The sequence below is a fragment of the Diabrotica undecimpunctata genome, chromosome 2 (assembly GCF_040954645.1).
Source record: "Diabrotica undecimpunctata isolate CICGRU chromosome 2, icDiaUnde3, whole genome shotgun sequence".
Taxonomy (NCBI): Eukaryota; Metazoa; Arthropoda; class Insecta; order Coleoptera; family Chrysomelidae; genus Diabrotica; species Diabrotica undecimpunctata.
This window is the reverse complement of record NC_092804.1, coordinates 140018943-140038340: the sequence shown is the minus strand read 5'-3', so window position 1 is coordinate 140038340 and position 19398 is coordinate 140018943. Positions and strand designations below refer to the sequence as shown.

The following is a 19398-nucleotide window of genomic DNA, read 5'->3' as shown; positions in this document are numbered from 1 at the left end:
GAATCGAGACGTTTGTAAGAATGACTATGTTCTTGTACGATTTTCTATCAAAAAGACTTTCCAACATATCGTTGCTAAAGTCATAAATATTAATGGCAACGATTACGACTTATTGTGCATGGGATAAAACCTCTGGGATACAAATTTGTTTTTCCCGATGTTGCAGAGGAATGTTGTGCACCGAGGAACGATCTTTTTAAGTTTTTTAAGTTACCAAACCTCTCCTTTACTGGAGGAACAGCTAGAACACATAGGACCTTTTCTTTTTAAGTTGATTTTTTTAAATATAAAAATATATTCTTATTAGTACTATTTTGGCATATTTTTCAAATATTTCTATTTTTTGCATTATTGTTATTGCAGGGTTAAATAATACCTAGTTACCTTCTTTAGTAAATTTGATTTTAACTCATGACTTTACCTACTACTTTTTTTTTTTTTTTTTACCTACTACTCTTGTCTTAACCCTCGCTTTGCTTGTCTCAAGCCTCCCTTCATAAGGGAGGTTTGAGACAAGTGCATTGTACTTAAATCATTTATTTTTTGGTTAAATAACAATTTTTAAAACAATCATACTATTGCGTTAAAAAAACTAAAACGCATAGTTAATCAATATGTAAAAAACTTTATGCAATTACTAAAGCAAGGCAGAAAATCAGGTCGCTGAAAAAAAAGTGGCTCAACCCTCCCCAGTGTCCCGTACAATATGATGGTATTAGCCTAAAAAACTAAATTAATGATATCTATGTAACTAAAATATATAATCATCAACATAACCCAACTTGTCGCGTCCAACGCTACTGGACATAAGTCATAAGAAAATTCTATTTTGCGCAAGTTACATTAAGTTGTGCTCTATTTTTCGCATGTCGTCTGTCCATTGCGTCGCTGGTCTTCATTGGCTTCTCTTATCTTTACTGGGTCTCCATTTCAATAATATCTTAGTCCATCTATAACCGCTCAGCCGTGATTTTAGCCGTGCAAATCTCGATTTTAGCCTTGATACTTTTCTAGAATATCTTCTCTTGACGTTTTTTTATTTTTTCTTCTTTCTCTTTATAAGCAATTCTGTTTGTTCATTGGCGAATTAATACCATCATTCATCTTTTGCGCGACCGTCCGATTCTTCTTCTGCCGATTGGTGACTTATCTCTTGCTATTTTGACGACACGGGTCTCCCCCATTTCGCTTATGTGGTTATTCCATTAATGTAATATCTCCAAATTTGTATAATTGTGTTTCATGTTAATGGCAAGCGCAAGGTGCCCTGAAGGGTTTGTATTACCACTGTGAGGTAAGATGGCTTTTAAACTTATCTTATGAGCATCAATAACAAGCCTCCATTCTTTACATTTTTCTGGGAAATTCAGTTCTTGAAGAAGCCGTACAGCATTATTACAATACACGAAATCATCTTAGTTGGAAACGTAAATCGTAAAATTGTCTTACCTTGTGCGACAATATGAGATTCTCGTATTATTGTCTACCAAATTCCACTGTTTTAATATTGATTTAAGTACTTAAGCCTTCGATTTCGATAGCCCTAAATCTCTAACAAGGTCATTCAAATCGGATTATTTAGAAAGTGAGGTTTTCTTACGGATCTGAAAATCCAAATGAATTGTACGAAGATGGGGAAGTACTGTATCAAGGTGCATTTTAGAGTTCACTTTTCCTTAATGAGATAAGGTGAAATATGACATGTATAAAATATATGAAATACCTATCAAAGACGAAATTAAAATAGGTCTGAATTTTACTAACAATGGCGGATGATATGAAGGATTTTTCCTTATAATTTATTTGTAATTTTATCTTACCGGCTAGGGTGATCCAACTGAAAATATCCTCGTACAAACAACAAAATAACTCAAATAATTTCTTCTAAAACAAACAGCTCTTCACAATAAAATAAACTTAAACTAAATTCGGGAAAAAGTGGCACTCCTAGCCACAACTACTCTGATCGAATCGATGTTCCTTCCTTCACATCCAGTTGACAAGTAACCGCTAAGGTCCTACACGTCTTAGAATGAATGTACTTTCAGAATCTTGCCACTGGGGGCGCAGTTTAATGCCAACCTTAGAAAATAAGATTTACTGGGAGTTATTTAAATATTTAGTTTAAGAATATTTCAATATGAATTTAATTTATAATTAAATTAAAAGATTCCAGTCACAAAAAGAAGGTAAACGATTATTTAAGTAACGGACTCGTTACAGTACATTCAAAAAGGAAACTTGATTGAGTCTGTAGACCAGAAATATTTTTACCATCCATCTTTTTGTTATTTTTTGGAGGTACTGAAAGTAAAATGCAATAAGCACGGGGAATAGGTCTTTTTACAGATGTGATGCTTGGATATATAATTTTATTTTTATTCTCTTGTTCTTCTTAGAGTTCCGTCTCTCTACGGAGGTTGGCAAACATAATGGCTATTTTTATTTTTGAACTTACTGCTCTAAACAAATCAATCGATCTGCATTGATACCAATCACGTAGGCTCTTTAACCATCAGTTCTGCCTTCGGCCAACAGATCTTCTTCCTTGTTAGTGTCATACAAAAGTAGCAATCATTTTCACGATTCTGAGGTTCGCTCCAAATCATTGGCATTCCAAACGCCATAAATTTGTGACTTCCTTTAAGATAACTTCTTAACGTTATTAAGCAAGTTTCTTCTTCTTCTTTCTTCTTGTATGAAGGCTTTAAAGCCTGTTTCTTCTTCAATATTAGCCTCCTAAATTGATTAAATTATCGCAACATATTTTTCTTGGTCTGACTTCTTCGTCCATTTGGTGACTATCCTCTGCCATTCCACTAATGTGTTTGTTCCACTCCTGTTTCCGTTTTGTCATCCATCCATTTATATCTTCTATATTTGCATGCTCTTATTATGTTTTCGCTTCTCTACCTATCCAACAGACTTTTCCCTGATATTCGTAGAAAGTATTTTCATCTCTGTTGTTTCTAGTAGTCGTCTGGTTTTAGATGTGTCAGGTCTTGTCTCCGCCGTGTATGTTAATATAGGTCTAATTGCTGCTTTATAGATTCTTGGTTTTGTGTCTTGTCTTAGGTAATTGTTCTCCCTGATTGTATCATTAAGAGATCCCGCCGCTTAACTTGCTTGTAAGCTTTGTTGTCGCACTTCTTCTTCAACATCTCCGTTACTAGTTATATCTATTATCATTATCTAAACCTTGCTTCCTGCTTTATTATTTTCCCATCAATTTCGATTTTTCATCGTAGTAGGTATTTAGATATTGTCATAAATTTGGTTTTTTCTGCTGATATTATCATATTGTATTTCTTGGCTGTTGTATTGAAGATGTGTGTTAATCTTTGGAGCTCGTCTTCTGTCTCGGCGATTAATGCGACGTCGTCTGCGGATTTATCTGTTCACCATTATGTAACCATGACCTTTACGTACTGCTTTTATTATTTCGTCGATTATTATATTAAAGAGAAGTGGGCTTAACTAGTCACCCTGTCTGACTCCGCTTTGTACTAGTGTACACTGTGTTAGTTTTTCATTAAGAAACTTGCACAGCATAATTTTGCCAGCCAATTTTTTCCCTTTTATCGATAGGAAGTCCAAAATAAAGCTGATAGGCTTTTTTGACTAGATCTGTCATTACATTTCATCGTGTTTTCAGGGTAATTTCATTACAAATGTTACAAAAATAGTCTGCAGAATTTTAACAAGTTCACGGCATTTTATAACCTAAAAAGAATAAAATTTATTTTAAAATAATTTTGAAATTTCTATTATAAATTTATTGGCTCAGCTCTTCGGTAAATACATAAAGTACACATGAAATACTTTAACTACATACAAAAAATATGAACTTTGTTCAAAACTTACCAAAATATTCGATACAAAATAACTAATTACAAGAGAAATTTTAGTTAGCTGCTATCAAACCAAAAAAGCTAACTGAGCAAAAACTGTGCATGCGCGTATGTTCTATTATAAAACTCATTTACGATTTTATCTATCTTTATTTTTGGATTTGCTAAAATGCATCTTATATTCTTATACACCTTTTGTAGTGTTGATAAAATAAAACAATTTTAAAAAATCATAAATTTTAAAATTAAAAAAAATAATCACAGAAAGTCTAGACATGATAGAAAAACTCGGTCAACGTAGATAGATTTAGAGCATTGATATCTTCATATTTATGACAAAATTTGTAAAAGAAGGATTTGGTGGCATCTTTTTGGCAGTATTTTTTTAATTTGAGTTTTATATACGGACATTGTGCAATATATTAATGTAAAAATATTAATAAAAAAGTACCTAGTAATATAAATTATTTGAATGTTGAGAAACTCGATGAACCTTTAATGCAGTGGTTCCCCGTTACCTTCTACATCCTTATGCCGTTGACGATCTCGGTTCCTCCACCTTCGAGACTTATTTCTCAGTCTAAGAATAAACGAATATCATTCTGCTGAACGTCTGGTTACTTACTTCGTGGCGTTACAACCCTTCCTGGGTTTAGCTGACTTAACAAAATGCCTTTATTTATCTCTGTCTTGGGTAAGCTTCATCCAATTCTTCACACCCATAGCTTTCGTGCTGTGGTATTTCCCCACTGCCCACCGGAGTCGAGGTCGTCCACATGGTCTTCCAGTTATAGTTTCTTCCCTCAGAATTCTTCCTATTACTATTCTTTCCTCAGAATGTCTTCTTAGGTGTCCTGCCCACTGGAGTCTTCTGGACTATATTTCTTTTATTATGTTAGCGTTTGGATATAGTTCTTTGAGCTCTTTATTAGTTATTATCCTATATTTTTCTGCTTCTCCATCAAGCACAGGCCCAAAGATCTTTCTTAGGATTTTTCTTTCTCAGTTAGTTGACCCGAATAATTGGCCAGTAAGTAAAAATATTGCTTATAACGGCCACCTTTGACGCCATCCTTCGAAAGATGGTACCATAAGAAGCAGACTTATACAGAATAGCTGCTGTGATCTTCGTTTCCATATCAAACAGAGCAATAAAAAGTATTGTTAATGTCCTTATTAGGAGCGTTAGGACATACGGTCAGAAAAATGATCTACTGATTCGTTGGGAATCAATGTTCTGGGATCGTATATATGTATACACTTATAACCGTTCTATTTGTTATTAACAAAAATTCTTTATTACAGGTTGTGAACTCTCGTGGAGTAATAGGTAGTCTAGATGAGCAACAAGAAGAATGTGCAGCTTGTTCCAAGGGATCATGTCGTAGTGTCAACGGAATTTATACGAGACCGGATTTGCCACCAGGATACTCATTGGTTGCCCAGCTTCCTGCAGGAGCGTGCAGAATTTTAATTCAACAGCTGAAGCACACCAGAAATTTTATCGGTAAGACATTTTTATAAACAAAACATATTTACTTCATTCTAGTCTAATCTACGACTTTTTAATTGTTTTAAAATATTCTAGGTTTATCTGTCAATTTTTTTTGTTTTTTTTTATCATACTTAACTGCTATACGTGAATATATTTTAAACTTTTTATTCTCCTTATATTATCAATTTAAAATAATGTATTCATTCTTCTTTTATAAATTCTTGGTTATGGTTAGCTACCACTATGTTTGTTTTGGAGTCCTCAGAACAATTAAATGTTATCTATCATTATTTTTTTATTCCTTGTTTTTATTTTTTATATTATTATATATTTTATATTATTATATAAAATTATATATATTATATTAATACAGTATTGCCCAAAATAAACAGTACTGAAACTGAAACATAGATGTCTCTGTGTGCACGCATATAGACCTATCAAGTAATCCTTAAACAAATAATTACTAAGGCCTAATTGTTAAAAATGGTGTTAAGTACAGAGGAGAAAGTGTTTCTTGTGGAGCATTATTTTCGCTCATACGGAATCGGCCGACGTTTAATTTTGAAGGTTGTTGAAAAGTTTAGAAATACGGGTAATGTATTGTGCCAACGAAAAGGAAACTCAGGGCGTCCTAGGACAGTTAACAACAACGATAACCATCAACGTGTTTTTGAGCGAATCTTAGAAAATCCGAAAGCCAGCCAGACAAGAACAGCGTTGCATCTTGGCTTAAAACGAACTTCCTTGCAAAGAGTCCTGAAGGATCTGGGTGCATTTTCGTATGTGATTTAGGTACACTTCCCGTCATATAAAACTGGTACACTTTTTTTTCCCAATGTAAACCTGGGTTCAGACTGGACACAGTGGTTCGTGAATTAATTCGCTGTTGCCATCACAGATAACGGAATTGCACTAAATCTAATTAAAAAATAAAGTTATTATTAGATAGGTATTATTTTTATCATTAACAACAAAAAACCGTATTTAATAAATTTAATAACCAGAGATAGGGTTCAGCTAATATCCAAAATATTTGAAGGAACTTTAAACCTAGATTATTGGCACAGGGAACATTGGAATGCATCTACTGTACCTAATTTTTTACTTCAATTACCTACCGAACACGAACTGTATTTTGTATCAATAAGTCTAGTCACAGGCCAACTACCAAGATTAATTTATTATTTATTATATGAACGATAACATTAACAAAAACTAACATTATACTTTATCCTACGTAGAGTATAAAGTGACAGTTACAATCCAATACCTCACTGTAATGTTTTATTATAATAATTTAAAGTTATGTCTAGATTGATTTTATCTATCACTATATTTGAATTGCAATATTTTCATAAATTATAATAAAACACAAATCAAGGTATAAGTACTTAATTGAGATAATGAAAAATTACAAAATTAATATGAGAATTTTTTAGGATGCATGTTTAAACAAATTTAATGTGACTGACTGATCGAGAATGCTCGATGTTTTAGTTTTTAGAATACTCAAAACTGGCGGTCTGTCACACAGCCCTGCTTTTAGCTGATTTCATATAATATTTTCGTTGAACTGGCAACAGTGCCCTAGAAATTAGAATGACACATGTGACAAGATCAACTTACACAACTTGAAAAACATGATTTTCGGTAATAAGAGTTGTACCAGTTTTTTATGACGCGAACGGTACATCAACAATTACATCCCAGGGATTATCACAGTAGAGTGGAATATTGTGCCATAATTCTTGCATAACAGTATGAAAATCCTGAATTTTTGAAAAATGTATGGTTTTCAGACGAAGCACATTTTCATTTGTCAGGCCATGTAAATCGTCGCACAAATCGATTTCTGGGCTTTGCCAGACCAGATGAAGTTCAAGGAGTTTCTTTACATAGCGCAAAAGTGAGTGTCTGGTGTGCAGTTTTGGGACACGGAATCATGGGTCCATACTTTATCGAAGAAAATGGTAGGCAAGTCACACTTAATCAACCGAAGTACATACAAATTTTAACACGCTTTATCCCTGATCTACGTCAATTTTGTCGTAATTTTTCATTTTGAGACCAATTTTTCCAGCAGGATGGGGCAACTTGCCATACTGCTGTCGCAGTTTGTCAATTTCTTCAGGGATATTTTCCAAACAAATTTCATTTCACCATTTTTTTTCTGACTTCCCCTATCCTGCACATTCTCCAGACTTAACATCTCGACGCATACATTTGGGGCATGGCTAAAACTGCCGTTTTTAAACGGACACCACAAATCATCAACGAGGTAAGGAATGCATTTAGAGCCTTCTTCGCGGACTTGAGACAATCTTTATTCCATAACATTACGAGAAATCTGGAATATTGGTATGAAGTCTGTCTTGAGAGAGGAGGAGCTAATTTAGAACATGTTATAAAGTGTCAATAATATGTTTTTTTTTAACAATAAAATAATTACAAGTTCAGTACTGTTTATTTTGGGCTATAATGTATTATCTATATTAAATAATCAATAATTTTTCATTATTTTTTTCACTTAAAACTTCAAGTCACATAAAACAATGATTACTTTATTTACATTTATTTTAATATGATTAAGCTTTCCAGACAAAAGTATTTTTAATCTTTTCAGCTCTGAAAAATAGCAACGGCTCATACATTGTTAATGGCGACTGGAAATTGAGCAACAGTCGAGTGTTTCAAGGAGCAGGAACAAAGTTTGTTTACCTACGCCAGGACGAAAATTCTCTGGAAACCGTAACGTCGCCAGGACCTTTAGTAAATGCAGTCGACATAATGGTAAGAGTAAATGGCTGTTTGTTATGTGTAATTGTATTTTGAGAGACATGTCTCTTTTATATAATGTGAGAGTATGTAGTTGCTCAGAATGTTGAATTACAATGGGCCTTTTTATATTTTTATTTACGGCACTATTGTTATTACAATTTTAATCATTGAAAGAAACAATATTGACTGTGACATTTTATTTGTGATGTTTATTATTGATAAAAAATTGCGGTGCTCTAGAAATAGATGAATCCATACAAAAGTCATCTTGAAATCTAAAGAGACGTGATTTTTTTAGTTTATTTGCTGAACATTAGGAGGAAATTAGAAATTAACCTCAACTTTTATTTTACATTGTAGACATCTACTAATAATTTCTTTCTTAGTCCTAATATTTCTCTTTATTTTCTATATTAGTGACACCAATTTCATACGAGGTATAGCGTTAGATTTGTTAGATATGCCTTTATTTCATGTTTTTTGGATTTAGTAGAATTATACTGGACAAAATCGAAGCGTCTTTTGAAAGAATACACCTTGTCAATCGTAACAAATTCACTGACATTATATTGAGGCAATTCTTTGTGAAAATCTCGAATAGTTGCAAATGTTTATTTTTTTTTTCGTTTCGTTTTCGCTGTTTACATTTTACTGTTTAGTGTTGTGGAAAAATAAACAAAATTAGCTGTTTGTTTGTGAAAACTAACTCGCTTAAGGAAAAAATTAAAATCAAGGAACTTGGTAGACCACTTCCAGATTTGAATATAACAATTAGGCAGAAAGTTTCAACATCTAGTTTTTTAAATTTTAAGGGCTGTGTATGGAAGTTTAATAGAAATACATATTTAAACAATAGCTGGATTTGTGGATGTGATCAAAAAAATGCATTTTTCTGTTTCGTGAGTGTTTTGTTTGGGGGCAATTCTACATGGAAAAGACATGGTATCATTGATTTAGTGCATATTTATTATAAACTATATAAGATTCTGTGGTGCATTAGAATTAGCATTGTGAGTTCACGATGAAACAGAAGAATCAACAAATAAAAGAGTTTTTCGGGAGTTAATAGATTTTATCTCTTAATTAGATACGGATTAAAAAAAAATTGTTTAATTTACGGATTTAAAAGATCATTTTAATAAAGCAACAAGCCTCTAAAAGTATACAATACTATTGGATGGTATGCTTGGCGTTTACCATGATGAGGTGACTAAACAAATCAACAAATCAAATTGTGTAGAAAGATTTTGTAATTTGTAAATCCTCCCGGACAGAATGCCATTTCAATAGCAAATTGTATTTTTAATGGAATTAATCTTTTAATCAGTGGTGCTCCAAATAAGTTAACAGCGCAAAGTTATGACAGAGCATCAGTAATTAGCGGAGATGGAAATGAGGTACAAAAAATAATTAAAAATATCCTTTTGCAAACTATGTACATTGCTAAGCACATCAGATGAATCGTATAATAAACAGTGGAGTTTTAAGATTTGTTGTTTTCTTACTGCATCTCCTCAAAGAACAAGGTATTGGATGAGATAGCTCATAAAGAATTAACACTTCTTCTTCTTTTGGTGCACTATCCAATTAATGGATGTTGGCGACAATTCTGGCATACTCCTCTCGGTCTTGTATGGCTCTAAAGAGTACATGGGCTTTGAGGTTTGTCCAATCCCTTATGTTTTTAAGCCATGAGTATTTCTTTCTTCCTATGCCCCGTTTTCTTTCTATCTTCCCTTCCATAATAAGCTTTAAGAACTGTTACTTGGAATTTCGAAATATATGACCCAGATACGCAGTTTTTCTTCTTTTTATTATTGGCAGCAATTCTCGTTCTCTCGTTCTCTCGCAATATATACAGGACCTTAATAAGACCAGTTTTGTTATATGGGGCTGAAATGTGGATCTTATCTCAAAATGATAAAAAACTTCTTGGTATTTTTGAGAGAAAAATTCTTAGAAAGATTTTTGGGGCCGTATATGAAAATGGGCTATGCCGTCGAAGATACAACTTTGAACTGTATCAGTTATATACCGATCCAGATATTGTGAAATTCGTTAAAGTGCAGAGACTTAGATGGGCTGGACCCATTGCTAGGATGTCAGATCACGGATGCATGAAGAGATTAACATTTTCAAAACCAGAGGGCACAAGAAGCAGAGAAGGACCACGAATGAGATGGATTGATGATGTGGAAGAAGACCTACAGATTCTAGGGGTTAGAAGATGGAGGGAAGTTGCCAGGAATCGACAGGAGTGGCGACTTCTTTGTGAGCAGGCCAAGATTCACAACGGATTGTCGAGCCACTTATGATGATGAATTCTCGTTCTCTGCCCGTTCGATTTAATACTTCGACATTTGTTGTGTGATCTGTCCAGGGAATTTTAAGTAGTCTTCTAAACACCCACATTTCAAAGGTCTCCAATTGGTTTATTACATTGGCCTATATGGTCCAGGTTTCTACACCATATAGGAGTATGGAGTAAATGTAACATTCTACAAAGCGATATCGAAGCGTTAAGTTAAGGCTGCTGTTGCTTAGCAAAGTTCTCATATTAGTAAATGCTGTTCTGGCTTGCTCAATCCTGCTACGTATCTCTATGTCTGGATCTAGATGTTCAGTTATCCAACTACCGAGATATCTGAACTTGGAACCTTTTGGATGTTCTTATTGTTTACTCTTATATTTAATTGCATATTTCTTGTTCTGCTAACCACCATTACCTTCGTCTTTTCTATATTAATCTTTAAGCCCAGTTGTTCTCCTTCAGTGTTTATTCTATCTATTAGTCGTTGTAGCGCTTCTTGGCTATCATCTATTATGATTGTATCATCAGCATAGCGAAGATTACCAATAGTCTGTCCGTTGATTTTGATTCCATCTTCAGTGTCACTTAAGGCTCTATCGAAAATCGTTTCAGAGTAAACATTAAAAAGGAGAGGTGACAGAACACAACCCTGTCGTACACCTTTTTCGATTTAGAAATATGATGTAGATTCCAGTCCTACTCTCACACATGCCACTTGATTCATATAAAGGTTCTTTATGATTTTAAGGTCATTCTTATCTATCGAACGGCTATAAGTCGGTGCATTCTTTTGATGTAAGACAAAATGTTTGCTATTTTCTCTACAATTTTTTTATGACGTAATTATGCCACGAAATTTTAAAATTAAATTGGCTTAATAAGCATAATACCGATAATTCCATTTGCGGAATCGCTTACCATACTCTCTATTTTTGAGTATAAAGAAGTTTTTCATGAAGAAAACGAGGATTTTACGCTGACCAGTATCTGAAGTTTGGTTTATTAACAAAACCGGAGAAATATAAATAAACCTCATCACTCATCCAAAACTTGTTAACTTACTCGTCATTTTCATCCAGTTTGGCAAGCATGTTCATACAAAATCTAATTATTTGTTGAAAATCACCCGGTTTAATAGCTTGAATTTGTAAGGATAATATAGAAGATCTTAATGAAAAATCATTCTCAACGATGTGTCACTTATTCCAAGGCGTGTGGCGTGATGGATAGTCGACCAGCGTGGATTTCTGGAGATCGCTTGTAGAACACGTTGGATATTACCAGTGATTCGAACTGTTTTGACACTACCATTTTTTTAGACATCGTGGTTCCAGTTTACTCGAGATTTTTTATTTACATTTTAATCAAGTTTTCTATGGTTATAAATTAAATGGTAAGTTATGCCGCCGACTTTTTTCCAACACTTCATCGCTCTCTGCAAGCCCCTCCTTAAATATTTCCGTTATACTGGCAGATCCGTTATTTATATGACTAGTTTATACATGCATGGTTTTGCTGAAGCCAGAAGTTGTTGGCACGCCAGCAAAATAAAATGACATATATATATATATATATATATATATATATATATATATATATATATATATATATATATAAAGGGGTAGAATGCGAAAACATGGAGTTGAATCCAGTTTACTCCAATTAGCCTCTTCTACTCAAATCCGACTCTCACCTTCATGCTGGTATCCCCTGTAAACCGAGCAACCCAACTGGAGATCCGGTATCCAACCCGGGTGGAAAGTTGGGTCGGGAACTGACGAGAGCGGGTGAAATGGCCCTCCGAAAAGGGGGTTTGGCGTTGGGTTAACTACCCAACCCTGTAAAAAACCTTTTGTTATAAGAGCTACAAAGAAGGAAACCGGACTGTCTAACCTACGACGAACTCGCAAACGAAATAAGGATAATGATTTAAAGATTTGCACCTAGAACGTAAGAAGCCTTTATCAGCCTGGAGCCACTGCTCTGCTCATACAAGAAATGAATAATGCCAAAGCAGATATCATTGCTTTACAGGAAATGAGGTGGATTAGTTCTGGCATCCTGGAAAAAAATAACTGCAATATTTACTACAGTGGATATCCTACCCGACACGAATTTGGTACCGGATTTATTGTAAGCAGCAAGGTCAAACATAGTGTAATCGATTTCAAAGCTATTGATCATAGGATATGTCGAATAAGACTTAAAGGGAAGTTCGCTAATATTAGCATTATTAGCATCCATGCTCCAACGGAAGAAAAAGAGGATAATGAAAAAGACATGTTCTATGAGGCACTAGACCGAGAGTACGATCAGTGCCCAAAAAATGACATCAAAATAATAGCAGGAGACTTTAATGCCAAAGTCGGAAGAGAGAATATATTTTCGCCCACTATCGGAAAAGAGAGCCTACACGTAGAATCTAATGATAACGGTCTCAGAATCATAAACTTTGCGATGTCTAAGAACATGGTTATAGCTGGGACAAGATTTCCCCATAAAGATATACATAAGGGAACTTGGAAATCTCCTGATAATGAAACGATTAACCAAATAGATCATATAATCATCGATGCAAGACACTGCTCTAACTTATTAGATATTAGGTCTTTTAGAGGAGCAAACATAGATAGTGATCATTATCTAGTTAAAACACGATTTAAAGAGAGAATATCCAATTTAAAAAAGGAGATGGGAAGAAGGAGAGAAAAAATCGACATTAATAAACTAAAAGATCCCGACATTGCAAATGTATACAGACAGCAAATAGAAGACCAAATAAGGACAAAAAACTTAGAAGAAGAAGAAGATATTAACCAACTATGGGCAAATATACGAGATATTGTGTTACAGAAATCCGTTGAAATATTGGGCAAAACCAAGTCAGAAAAAAGAAATCATTGGTTTGATCATGAGTGCGAAATGGCCACAAATAGAAAGAACGCAGCATATCAAAAAACCATTGACGCAGGTTGTACACGGAGAAAAAAAGAAGAGTATAGACGTCTTAGAAGAGAGGAAAAACGTATCCATCGACGTAAGAAGAGGGAATACGAACAGAACACTCTCAGTGAGATACAAAGTTTATTCGATAAAAATGAAACAAGGAAATACTACAAATCCTTAAATATTAGCCGTCGAGAATTTAAACCACGATTAAAAATTTGTAAAGACACTAACGGTGAAATTCTACATGATAAAAACTCAGTTCTTAACAGATGGGCACAACATTTCAGCGAACATCTAAATATAAACGATATTGAAGGAGAGTACAATATAGAAAATGAACAAAATATACAACGTCAACTACACAGTGAAGACCCAACAAGAAGAGAAGTGTCAGATGCGATCCTAAAACTCAAAGACAATAAAGCCCCAGGAATCGATGACATCTGTTCGGAAATGTATAAAAAAGGTGGTGATCAACTTTTTGCAGCAATCCATAAACTAATAGTACTTATATGGCAGAATGAATGGGTACCAGAAGAGTGGCTGAAGGGAATAATATGTCCATTGCATAAAAAGGGGGATCAACTGGAGTGTATGAACTATAGAGGCATTACTCTGTTAGCATCTGCGTATAAGATCTTCGGCAATGTATTATCTGAAAGACTTAAACATTTTACAAAGGATATTGTTGGTCAATATCAATGCGGATTTACTGCTGGAAAGTCAACTACACATCAAATTCAAGCACATAGGCAGATTCTAGAAAAGTCATTAGAATATAACATAGAAACACACCATCTCTTCATTGACTTCAAAGCAGCCTATGACAGTGTGAAAAGAACTGCATTATATAATGCAATGATAGACTTTGGGATCCCACCTAAGTTAGTTAAGTTGTCCCAACTATCAATGCAAAACGTAAGCTCATGCGTTAGAATTGAAGGAGAAAACTCTACGTTCTTTGACATTAATAATGGTCTAAGACAGGGGGACGCGTTGGCGTGTCTCCTCTTTAATATTGCCTTGGAAAAGGCAATCAGACAATTAAATATTAGAATGAATGGAACTATTTTTAATAGATCGACGCAAATTCTCGCATTCGCTGACGATATAGTTATAGTGGGCAGAAGTATGAGAGACATGGTGCAGTGTTTTACAAGGCTTGCGGACGCAGCAAGTGAATTAGGACTTGTGGTAAACGAGGAAAAAACCAAATATATGTTGGTTTCTAAAAACCCTCGAAATATCCAACAAAGAATTCAAATTAACAACCATACCTTTGAGCAAGTCAAAGAATTTACATATCTTGGATCGCTAGTAAACGCAACAAACACGACAAGCGACGAAATAAAAAGACGCATAGCAATAGCAAACAGAACTGTTCACGGCCTCCAGAGACATTTAAAAAATAAAAATATAAAACGTGCACTAAAGCTTAATATATACAGGACCTTAATAAGACCAGTTTTGATATATGGGGCTGAAACGTGGATCTTATCTCAAAATGATAAAAGACTTCTTGGTATTTTTGAGAGAAAAATTCTTAGAAAGATTTTTGGGGCCGTAAATGAAAATGGGCTATGGCGTCGAAGATACAACCTTGAACTGTATCAGTTATACACCGATCCAGATATTGTGAAATTCGTTAAAGTGCAGAGACTTAGATGGGCTGGACACATTGCTAGGATGTCAGATCACGAATACACGAAGAGATTAACATTTTCAAAACCAGAGGGCACAAGAAGCAGAGGACGACCACGAATGAGATGGATTGATGATGTGGAAGAAGACCTACAGATTCTAGGGGTTAGTAGTTAGGTTAGGGTTAGTAATTGACGAGCAGTGTCAAGCAAGTCGAAAAAGTGCATGCATTGTTCCAGTAAAGATAAAATATTCCAGCAATTTTAAAAAATGTCAATTAAAATTAGCAGTTCACCAGTTCAAAAATGGAGTTTTAAGGATATTATAAAATTTCTCGAAGAGTACGAAGAAAATACACGTTTATGAGATGTTCATACTGATCTTTACAAAGACAGGGATTCACAAACAGATGCGTATCAAATTATTGCAACAACAATGTCAATTGAGAACCATCAGTTTGTTAAGTCATTTAATGAAAATTTTTTAAAGATAATACATGGCCATATGTATACTAAATGCGAGAAATACATAAGTGACACACATTTTGGTTTCCGTAACGGGTTTTTAACTAGATTGTTTGGGATGAGGACCATTGTTTGGGATGAACGTACTGGCTCAAAGATGTCGTGATATATCTATAGACATGTATTGTTGTTTTATTGACTTCCAAAAGGCCTTTGATCGTGCACTCTATATTAATCGAAGTTCTAAGAGATATTGGCTTTTAGTACACGGTTTGGAATCACAGGCCCTTAATATTAAAAGAAAAGTACGGCTGGAAATTTAATCAAATTGTTAACCTTGGATATCAATTAAACTGTAGCGCAGAAAGCCACTGTGAAATTAGATCCAGAATAAAGCAGGCTAGAGCCGCTTTTAGAAGGATATCCAAGGTATTGTTACAGGTTTAATATTTCCTTTGTTTATTTTCCTTATGTGGTCGGTGAAACTAAAAATAGAATAGACAATAAATTGGCTTTGAATTTATTTTATAAAAACTTAGTTATAGTTTCATAAAAGGCTTGATTTTTCTTCTGGTAGTATCTTCATGTATCTTTCAAATTGTTCTTCTTTAGGTTATTGTTTTCTTATCAAATGTTTTCTTTATCAAAACTGTCACATGTTAGGTTAATTGCAGAGTATGCTTATCTTGAGTGACATGACATTTAACCTCTTCTGACAGGTTATTTGACATCAACTTCTGAAGGTCAATTTATTGGTTCATGGAACTAAAAGTTGTACTTTGAATTGTTGGTCCTAATAGGTTGGAGACAGGATATCTTGTTATCAGTTCGTTTAAAAGTTGGATTTGTGGTTTTTTTGAGTTGTTTTTTTTTTGAGGAAAAAAGTTGAGATTTTTGGGTTTACGTGTGCCAAGGGTACTGAATATACAGGAAATTTCTGGATTTAAAACTCAATTTCACCTCAACAGGATCAGGAATAAATTCTATTTGTAAAATAGGCGCTTATAGCGGATTAAATTCTTGATTGAGAATTATTTTACATTAAGGTCACCTTACATCAACGGTAAGTCCTAACTAAGACCTATTATTCCATCTATCACAACTTAAACACTTTCTAAGACTATTATTTTACTTTCAGACCTTATACATTTATTTTATATTCTTCTCCTTCAAATCTTCTATTTGGTGTTTACTTTTTATTGGCTTCCATACAAGCTGTTCGTCGTTTGGATCTACAACTTCAAGAAGCTGATTGTAGGGTTATTGGATATAAAGAAGACCAAGCTATAGGCCCTAAGAAGGAAAGTGGACAATAAACTTGGTGAGAATTAACCATTTTACCTTCCCTGCAACCATCTTGTCTACCTTACCATATTTGGGAAAATACTAGTCACATATTCAAATAGTTTATCTGTGGTTACATACAACTGATGTATTTATAATAACCTTCTCTTCCACCAGACGTTCAGATAATTGAAACTATTAATATCTGAAATAAAAGTAACCTTAAATTATAATTAGTAGTTTAAAGTATAATTAGATTAAGTTAGATCACAAGTAAAGTTAGATATTTAGTTACTAATTAGGGGTATAGATTACAAGGTTTATTTAATTTAGTTAAGTTAATGTTAGAAACTTAGTAGGAATAAATTACCACAAAATACAGACGGTGTGATATAATATTAGGCTGGAAACTTACCGTTGACAAAGTAGTGTGCACCTAAGGTATATATATACGCTGGGGTTATTCAAATCATTGTAATAATCCATATTCTTTGCCCTAAGCATTAAATTATATTACAATTAACCTCACTATTGAATAAAAATTTAAACTATAAACATAAAGTATAGTTCTTGACAGGTGACAACAACACCTCCGCTGGGTTATGGCTAATGGTCTGATACGCGGCATTATTCGATAAATTGGGCCATAACATTTTACCCACCCCACTCTCGGGGTATATATTGGATTTAAACCAAATCTTAAAGAGCTGGTCCGACTAAACCACCTTTAATTTATAAAAATAGAATATTTTTGTAACAGTATTATGTAACAGAGACCAAAAGTTGGCATTGCGGATTGGCTTACTTCGCTGCTACGTATTTTCGGTCTTACTTTATGGTGTCGAGTGTTGAACTGTGAGTAAAAATGACCTAAATCGCTTGAGGCTTTCGAAATGTGGTGCTATAGAAGAATTTTAAAAGTTTCTTGAGTGGAAAAGATTCCAAACTCTACATCCAGGACGAAGAAAGACTTCAAGTTTGAAGAACTTGCGAGATTTTTATGGTATTGATACAAGCATGCGTTTTAGGTTGGCAGTGAATAAAATTAAGATAGCTACGATGGTAACCAACGTTCTAAGCAATTGATGGATTTCAGTCAGAAAATGTCAAAGCTAAAATAGTCTCCAGATGCTTAATATCTTAAAGTTAGATTTAACTTTAGTTTCGCAGATATAGCGTCTCTCGTTGGACTATTTTATTTTTAAATGTATGATGGTACCCGCTGAAGAAAAATTTTAAACTGTTCATTTGACATCCATAAATAATTTTTGTAATTTTCTGGATCTTAGGTTATTGTTCTACTAGAAATTTTTCTAAAGCGCCAAATTATTGGCTACTTGCAATCGATTTTTTAATTTCTCTGGTGTGGTACTTCTCTTTCCACTTTTACTTATGTATCACTGAGTAACATATTTAAGCCTTCAATATTTTTATTTTGTCCTGTACTTAATCCTGAAACAGTATGTTCTAGAATAATAGTATGTGTAAAAATTATTTTAGATTGTTAATTACCAAGCGAACCCTGGAATCAAATATGGATATTCGTTACCATTATCCGCCGATGTAGCGCCACCACTAATGAAACGACCAATAATCGAACCGATCGCTCTTGAGACGAAATCTGATATATCTCTAAATACTTCACTTAGTCAAAGGGATGAGGCTAAGCCTTCTTTACCAGTACCAGGAATACGCAGAACAAGACTTAGAAGAAAACATTTTCATTGGAAAATTACTGGGTTAACTGCTTGTTCAAAGTCTTGTGGAGGAGGTAAGTTTCTTATATTATAATAATCAATTTAGTGCATACCTGCAATCGACAATAATTGGATGATAATATTTATTTATATTATGCATTTAACGGAGAGTATTAAAGATACCAAAGGCAATAAAAACCTAAGTTGGTTTAAAGTAGGGTAATTCTATGAGAGATGGCGTACAACATTTAGAACTTAGTTATAATCTTTATTTAAAAAGATACAAACTAAAAAGTTATGGAGCATTCAGCTGACTACCTTTTAATATTAAACTAAAGACGTTATTTCTAAAACAAAAAGGAATAAAATAAGCAAAATGGATTTCAAGATAAAAGCCATCTCTCCTCTATTATATATAAGAGATGACTCGCCACCTAAGGTGAGATGACGTGCTCATATGTTTTACTAAAATACAATATTTTAGGACAATATTTAAGTCTACATAATGATTTTTAGTTTTACATATTTTTCTTCTCTAAAAACGCTTAAAAACGATAAATCCCCTGGTCTGGACAATATTGATGCCGAGCTAATTAAAACAGGCGGTCATGAACTCATAAGTAAAATCCATCAATTAATAGAAATGGCCTGGCAACAAGAAATAATGCCGAAAGAATGGTGTGGTAGTATTATTGTACCAATATACAAGAAAGGAAAAAAGAAATCATGCATGAATTACAGAGGAATCTCACTAATCAACACTACATATAAAATATTGGCTTCGATATTATTAAAAAGATTAGTACCATACGCCGAAAAAATAGTTGGTGACTACCAATGTGGTTTCAGGCCTGGCAGATCGACTATTGATCAAATATTTACAATAAGACAAGTGCTTGTAAAGTATTGGGAATATAATCACGAT

At 33.9% G+C, this 19398-nt stretch overlaps 1 protein-coding gene across 1 annotated transcript in view; it reads left to right on the top strand.

Moving 5' to 3' along the window:
• LOC140434951 (ADAMTS-like protein 4) overlaps nt 1–19398 on the top strand; it is a 1118363-nt gene that overhangs the window by 1063272 nt on the left and 35693 nt on the right. Inside the window, exons 7-9 of the mRNA XM_072523593.1 lie at nt 5157–5358; nt 7973–8139; nt 18277–18547. Coding sequence (XP_072379694.1) covers nt 5157–5358; nt 7973–8139; nt 18277–18547 — 640 coding nt within the window. The remainder of the gene's footprint in view (nt 1–5156; nt 5359–7972; nt 8140–18276; nt 18548–19398) is intronic.